Genomic DNA, 8,826 nt, shown 5'->3' with positions numbered 1-8,826 from the left:
ATAAGATTTAGACATAATGAACTCTGGAGATGTTAACAGCCTCTCCTGTCCAAAAGATCAGCAACTCCATCAACCTCTCGATATAGCATAGCGGCAGTTTTTTTTTTATTAATTAAAAAAAGAATTCAAATTTTATTTTTTAAATAAAAAAATTATGTATTAATTAATGAATCAAATATTCAGATATAACATAATAATAACTTAACCTACACCAAAAAAATTAAGATAGTAAAAACATTCACTGAGGAGGGTTTTTGCAGCAGAGGATAATGGACCATTCTCCTGCATTAAAAAGATAAAAACCATATGAAAATCAGTTCCAATTTCCAAGTGAGTAAAATGCGAAGGACGAGCCAACAGCAAACCCTCCTTCAGTACCTGAAACTGAAACTGAGCAACATTTGTTATAGATCAAAATGTCAACATGAGGCAGCTGTAGGGACCCTTTTGTTTATTTATCATCATTAATAAGTGAAAGGGTAAAATACTTTGATTTTTTTTAATTTTGATCAAAATTATATAAAAATTGATTAATTTTTTAAAATAGACACTTTGTCTAAAAAAAATATTTTTTATTGAATATATAATTTCAACCGTTAGTCAATTGTTAATATTTCTGTTAACTTGTTGACGTGATAAGAATAAAAAGATAATTTTTTTAATTAATTTTTATAATTAATATTATATTTTTATATTATTTTAATTAATTTTGTATTAATTAAAAATAAAAAGCTCCTTATCAAGAAGCATGATCTGATGTTTTTTTTATTTTTAAATAAATTTTAAATTAACAAAAAATATTTTAATTTTTTTAATTTTTATTAATGATGTTTATATTTTTAAGATAAAATTTTATTTTAAAAATGAATAAATTTTTATATAATTTCAATCAAAATTTTAAAAAATAAAAATATTTTACCTTAAGTAAAAGGTGGTCAAGCTGGTGACCCCACTTTGTCACATCACTCGTTAAAGTTTAATGTGAAAAGGCTTTTTCTTTATTCGAATATTCTGAAAATGGTCATTCTTTAAGGGAATGAAAAGCATAATGTAAATGTGCCAATTGATATTGTTTCGTCCGCATTTGGAAATTGAAAACTTTCAAATCTTTAACAAAGGCAGCACTAATCCAGTAAATTTTCTTTACTGTTCTTCTTTACTTCCTGCTTTTTTGACCGAATAAATTGAAAGATAGTACTTAATTATTACACCCGTACATCACTTTTGTAAACGTTTTAACTCACTAAAACATGAAAGGCAAACGATTGAATTTGACATATATTTCTTTATAAAACTACATACCATTTAAAAAAATACCTTAAGGTAGTAGCACGTTGTCTGATTAAAATCACACAAACATCCATATTTTTTCTTATTCCTTTGCAAATTCATCCATCAATAATATTGGTATTACAAATATTTTAATTTGAATCCAAATTCTTTTTATTATATTGCACCTATTTTCTTCAAAAATAACAATTATGCACGTATTCTTATTACTTTTATGCATATCCGAATTTATAAATATTGTTATTTTCATTTTAAGATTCAAACTTAAAAGTTTTAAGATTGGAGCTCGAAAAATGTAATTAATTAATATTCTAAAAATAATAAAATTGGTTACTCTTGATTAAAATAAAAAAGTAGGTTACTAGTTACACGTGTAAGTGCGACCGCCCACACGTGCAACAAATCAATTCAGACCACCTCATACGACAACAAACTCACTCTCCGAGTGGAAGAGTTCATGGCAACCAGACGTTCACGTCCCTCGACCCAATTTAATCGTCCCTCATCTCTCCTTCTCTAAAACCGCTTAATTTTCAGCTTCAAACACAAACTTCTTTATTCTTCCTAAAAAAGAACTCTGAGACCATGTAAAATAGTCATCTAGGCTCATCATCGACCCTCCTCCTATCATCCGCCGCTATGACCGCCGTCGCTTACTACCTCTCCCAACACCCTTCCATAATCACCTTCCGTTGGAGCCACACCCAATCATGGGGCTCCACCTGGTCATTCTTAGTCACATCCATCGCCCTTTACCTCGCCCTCTCTTCCCTCCTCCACCTCTTTTTATCCCTCCTCGTCAAACGTGGCAGGCCTGTTCCGCTCGGTCCAATCCCGGCCTTCCACAGCCTGATCATGTCCCTGACCTCCGCCGTTATATTCGCCGGAATCCTGCTCTCCGCCGCCGCTGAAATCAAGGAAACCCGATGGTTCTGGCGCCGTTCCAAAACCCCATTCCAATGGCTCCTCTGCTTTCCTCTCGGAACCCGTCCCTCTGGCCGTGTCTTCTTCTGGTCCTACATCTTTTACCTCTCTCGTTTCCTCCACATGTTCCGGACTATCTTCATAATCTTCCGAACCCGAAAATTAACCTTTTTCTACCTCTTCAACAACTCCATATTGACGATCATGTCGTTCCTATGGCTAGAGTTTTCACAGTCGTTTCAGGTTTTGGCGATCCTGTTCACGACCCTGGTTTACGCAGCGGTTTATGGCTATAGATTCTGGACGGGAATAGGGTTACCAAGCGCGTGCTTTCCATTCGTTTTGAATTGCCAAATCCTGTTGTTAGGCTGCAACCTGGTCTGCCACGTCGGGGTCTTGACCTTGCATTTCATGAAAGGTGGCTGCAATGGAATTGGAGCCTGGGTTTTGAACTCCGTTCTGAATGGGGTTATTTTGTTACTGTTTTTGAAGTTTTATGTTCAGAGCAGAAGAAAAGATGGGAAACAAGCTAAGCTGAAGGAAATTGTCAAGGACAAAGATTTGTGAGTGGTGTCGGTTGTTTGGGATTTTTTTCCTTCGTCTTCAAAAAGACTGAACAAGTTGTATAATTAAATATCTCTTTTTAATTTGTACAAAAAAAGAAGAAGAAAATAAGGCCTATAAAGATATTATTATGTTAGTCTCTGCTTACAAAAAATCTATTTTGTTACACTAATTAGATGATTATTCTTCTCCTTCTCACACTTTTCTTTTGTCAATTGCTTTTGGCGTAGATTCCAACACTTGAATAATTAGAATTGTGATTCACCGATGCCATAAGTCTCTTATACCCTAAGAAAGAACATCAAATGTAAATTCATATAATGGATTGTTTTTAATTGAATAATGTCTTTAATTCCCAAGAAAACGATTACGTACTATGTTGGTAAAGTATTACATTGGCTGTGTGTTGCTCGCATGATTCTTTTACCAAGTGGAACGACAAAGGAATATCCTTCGCTGGCTGCTGCACTAAGGCTGATGCTGCTAAATATTGGTTGTTTTGGTATCCAAAAATGGGAATCTTTCAGGGTTTCACCTTGATGATAGAAAGGGTCAGCAACCAGCATGTCGAGGGGAGGGACCCCTCTTTAAATATAGCAGACTCACCACTGATTTTTTGTGCAGATTTCAGACTTGAGATGAAAGATCTTGGTAATTGAAATACTGCCATAACAAGTTCCAATTTGCAGCGTGGAAGGTAAGGATTTTTTTTGAATGATCAAAAGTGTGAAATTGGAGTTTCGTAAACACCTTAATTCAAGTTTGAGCAGTTCAAGAAACTATGGTACTCGACCCTATTTTGTATTCATTCGAACAATTTCGTATATATACTTGTGTTTCAAAAGAAAGGGTCACTTTTCAGGTTGAAACTTCTGGCCAAGAGAGGATACCAAAAACAAAAGAGAAAGACAAAACGATCTTCATTGTAATTGTATTGGTAAATTATGAGATAAGGAAGCGCTAAAATTCGTTTGTCTATAGGCAGGAAAATGACAGTTGACAAAAACTCTTCAATCTTATCGCTGCTTGATGAAAAGCCACGCTCTCTGTTGTTTCAATCAAGGAGTTTAGGCCTTAACCCTCAAGCCGATGCAATATTGAATTCTATCTACCATGAATGGTCTTGGGTAAAGATAAAGGTTTTTGGTTTTTTTTTTAAATGAACCTCATGTATAAGGTGTTTTTGAAAATAAGTTTTTTCATAATTTTAACTATTTTTAATCAAAAAAATTAAAATTTGAACAAATTACCTTTAATAAAATCGACCTATTTATTTACCTTCGCGTTTTAACCCGAAATCTATTAACGGGTCAAGTATATTTAGATCTGCACCTCAAATCGACTCATATTCTTTGAACTTTTTTCACCAAACTATTCATTTTTGGAGTTTTCCTTACAAGAAAGAAAAATGTTTAAGTATGTTAAGCATTTTAGAGTAGTTTTTAATATATGAAAAAAACTTTTGAGTACTTTTGAGCATTTTTAAGTATTTTGAAGTGATTTTTTATATATGAAGAAAAACCTTTAAGCATTTTGAGCATTTTTTATCAAGTAGGCATTTTCGTTAATTATGTTGTTAAATGGATTATAGTGTATCGTTTGAAGTTATTGATTTTGTTAAATGATATTCAATAGTTTTGATGTTTTTGGGCATTGCATGACTAGTTTTTATGCAATGCGTTATTGATTTTGGACATTGCGTGACTAGTTTTTAAGTATTGCGTGATTAATTTTTAGATATTGCGTGATTGACTTTGGACATTACGTGACTAGTTTTTAAGTATTGTGTGACTGATTGATATGGTATTACGAGACTAATTGATAGGCATTGCACGACTTGTTAGTAAGACATTACGTGACTAGTTAGTAAGACATTACGTGATTAGTTGATAGGCATTGTGTGATTTGTTAGTAATGTATTGCGTGACTAGTTAGTAAGGCATTGTGTGACTTAAGCATTGTTTAAAAATTAGTCACGCAATGCCTAAAAACTAATCACGCAATACTTAAACAAATCACGTAATATCTAAAAATCAGTCACGCAGTAATTAAGTCATGCAATGCCTAAAAACTAGTCTCTCAATACTTAAAAACTAATATAATCAATTTCAACTCCTTAACTTTGGGGTTCTATGAATAAACTAATAAACTCAAGAACCTAAAACACATTTTTTTTTGTTAAGCCATGAAATTGTACATTTCATAAAAGATAGGTTACAAAACTCCATAACCCTTCAAAGTAAGACAAAATATATTCCTATCGAGAGGGCCTTGCTCACTTCCCTTACATAAAAATAAAATATACTACCTTTACAAAATATTTCCTAAACAATTTTAACTCAAAATCTCATAAAAAAATCAAAATCTTTAGGAAACATGCTTAATAATCATCCCAATCCCAAACACAACAAAACTGTGAACCACCATAAAATCCATCAAATATGCTTTAGCTTTTACTTTTCTTTAAGCCCATCATCTTAACCAATCCGATCCAACTTATCAACACAGGCATCTCCATCGCAAGACACGTTTCGAAGCAAGTCATCACCAGAACGCATTCAGTTACCACATTCATCATGCTACCTGCAATCACTATAGAAGAGCAAAATCACTATTTATCACCCAAGATCTACTATCCAAAAAAATAAAATAAAATAAGAAAGAGGTTGATATCATCTCTACTCTTTGGATGACGAGATAGATAGTATTTGACTTGAGAGAGAAATCGAGATTTAATTTTGAAATATTTGTTTGGATGGCGGGATAGAGAAAACTGAAATCATTTTAATTTGTTTGAAATTATTTAAAGAGTATTATTGTCAAGTAATACTAAAAAATGACTAAAAATAATTAAAATTATAAAAAATAATATTTTTAAATTGAAATTACGATGAAGGTTATTTGTAACAATTTCCTCAAGGTTTTTTTTTTTGTTTTGAGGGAATAGTTGGGGAACAAGGAGAAGGGATTCCTGCTTGAGATCTTCTGATTGGATGTGAAGTTGGAGCACCATTTAAAAAAGGATTGTAACACCTTAGATTGTAACAAGAACAAAGCAAGAAGCATGTTTCAATTTCATAGTTATACTAACAGTTAAATGGTGGTATGAAAAGATTGCTATTCAAGTTCTGTTCAAGCAATTCAATGAGCAAATTACAAAACAAAAATGATTTATGGTTCGCCCCCAAGTAGCAACCAGGCTTAGAAAACTTTGGGCTAAACCTGGTGACCTAAAACCCAAACAAAAATCCACAGAATCACATGGCTCTGGTCTGGATCAATCACAATTCAAGTGGGCTGGACTGTTTGAATCTTTCCTTCTTTTCCCACTCTCTTTCTAGATGCTAGGACAAAAAAAGATGGATTGACTCAGCCCTCAGCTGCTACTTACCTAGGCAATGAAATAAAATATTCTTTCTTCCCCTAAATGCTCTCATCCTTTGCTAAAACCATAACTTAATCCTAAGTCTTTACATTATAAGGACAGAGAAAAAAAACAAAGATAGGTAAACTATATGACAGTTGATATGTTCATCACTTAAAAAATTCACTACAGCTATAGGACTTATCATGGAGAAGGATGGAAAGAAGGCTAATTGTTATATGTTAGGCTACAACTATAATTCTTTTAAAATTATAAGAGAATAGCCCAAGGTTTTTTTCAGCCCATAGTTCATATAACAAAGAAGAAAGAGGCCCAAATGAGCCGAGAAAGAGAACAGGGAAGTGCTAATGCATCGTACATATATTTAGGGACAATAGATTAAAGGGGAATTAAAAGATAAGAACCACTCACATAAAGGCAAAAAGAACAGTAAAAAAAGAAGGTGAAATTGATGTTTGTACTTATAAGAATTTAACTAATATAAGGAACCCATTTTCCTTCTTTTTTTTCTGCTATAATGAACCAATTTACAACATATTAAGTAATCTAATATACGCACAAATTAAGAAAAATCCATGACAAAAAAATTCATTATTTAAGGCGAGGACAATGATTTTTCACCTCATAAAAATCATTTACAAAGTGCAATTTCATATTTGTGATGTTGTAACATGATAAAGATATTTTAATTTCACAATTAATTTTATAGAAATTTAATAAAGAATCCTAACATTAGGATAGCATAATATGCAAAATTGATACAATAAACATCGATATATTAACTAGTTTAAATTGTTAAGAAAAATATTTATAAAAACTAGACTAAAAATAAACTCTGATGAAAATTGAAGCGAGATTGAAATTAGCAGATTGATTAAAAATATTCTAGATAATTTTTTATTTTACAATTGAAATTGTTGTTTTCTGAAATCATATATGTTAATTTCGCATCTTGTTGAGTCAAAAATGAAAAATAAAAAATTCTAGGGGCAAACTATAATTTTTTATTTTCGCAAAAGCAAAATTACATATCTTATAAAGGGTATATGAACAATTTTAGGAACTTTGGGGTTTGGGGCGCGAAGGCCCCGCCCGCCGCCTCGCCCTACCCTAATTACGTCCTGGTCGACATGAAAAGAGCATTCATGGAAAAAGCATGGGCAAAAAAGAAGCAACCATATGGAAAACACTATTAATGAAGTTGGGCCTACCTTCCCTAGCAGTGTCCAGAATCATCTGAATAAAAAATCTTCAGTCACCCCATCTCTAAAAGATTTGTTCTTTAGTTTACGTTGCTGATAGATTCTAAATGTCACTAGATGAATCTGGAAAATTGTTGCAAATTTAATGAAAAATACTCCAAATGAGAAGTCATTTAATCCCTACGAAAATTAACTTCACAATTGTTTTTGTTTTCTTTTTTGAAAATGAAATTTTGATTTTTTACTCAAGTTCCCAGCCCTTGCACCATGAACATCTCAAAGCTGAAGCCATGATGGGGTTAGCCCCCCATCCTCCTTTTTTGTGGAACACGTTGCTTAAACAAGAATAGTAGAGGATTGAATTTTATATATGATGAGAGTCTACCTAAATCTAGTTTGAAAGACAAATTCTATGCTATATGGTAATATTGTATTGCTAATTGTTTGAACTCGTAAAACGGATAATGTTTTAAACAAGAGATCCACGTTCTTGCAACGTGGAACTCTATATATCGGATTGGTAATCCTTTCTGAGCGGATTGAAAAGTTCAATGTATTTCTCGTATATTATATCACACATTTTTATTTATAATCTCGAGGCGGATCCTGAGTCAGCCCCTGATTGTTTCACGTTCTTTTGAAGGGTTGTCTGTCGAAATTAGAATGCATTAGACTGGTCGGCAGAATTGGACAAGCACAAGCTAAAGCTTGTGGGGGGTGTAATTAATTGTTACAGGTTGGAAAATGTGGACGAGCCTGGTAGGTAGTTTGTTACGAGGCTGAGGGATCATGGGACCATCCAACTTCGTACATTTGTCAATACTAATTTCAGGACCAGGGTCCCGATGCCTCGACCTAACAGGAATAAAAAGATTGGGCCTGTCCGAGAAAACCTTCCCTAGTTCTGCGCGAACAAGCAACAGGGCACGAGCCTGGAAATCTTTATCAGATGGGGATTTGGTAACTTTTTGGACAAGTTAGGTTTCTATCGCGTGGCAATGTTATTGGCCAGGAGTATGGAGTAGATTGACATTGGAGGAAGACTTAATGGACAGTGACAATGTTTGGTTGGCCATTTCCCTTTTATTTTCAAAGAATTTTTATTTTTTAGTTTGGTTGAAAAATGATCTAAGAAATAGTCATTCCTATTCTCCAAAATTCTTTTAAAATCAAGAAATAGCTAATACCACCCTCCCCATAGTATTAGCTATTCTATGATTGAGTAATAAATTCAAAAATTGATAAAAACAAAAAAACCTCTTACAAGTTTGAAAAATTACAACTTCATTTATATAAAATATTATTTTTCTCTATCTCTCCTCTTTCTCTCACTTGATTTCAATTTTTAATAAAATATTAATATTTTAAAATATTAATATTAAATTATAAATAAAATATTAATATTTAAATTATAAATTATTAATAAAATAAATTATAAATTATTCCTATTTAAAAACAAAA

General features: G+C 32.6%; 1 protein-coding gene across 1 annotated transcript; it reads left to right on the top strand.

Moving 5' to 3' along the window:
• LOC18610996 (elongation of fatty acids protein 3-like) lies at window positions 1,721-2,961 on the top strand. The gene has a single exon (XM_007046972.2). It carries the CDS (start codon window positions 1,930-1,932, stop codon window positions 2,779-2,781), a length of 852 nt encoding a protein of 283 aa, XP_007047034.2. The 5' UTR covers window positions 1,721-1,929; the 3' UTR covers window positions 2,782-2,961.

This window comes from Theobroma cacao, chromosome 1, assembly GCF_000208745.1.
Source record: "Theobroma cacao cultivar B97-61/B2 chromosome 1, Criollo_cocoa_genome_V2, whole genome shotgun sequence".
NCBI classification, from domain to species: Eukaryota; Viridiplantae; Streptophyta; class Magnoliopsida; order Malvales; family Malvaceae; genus Theobroma; species Theobroma cacao.
Note: the sequence above shows the minus strand (reverse complement) of the source record. Positions and strands in the feature narration are given on the sequence as shown.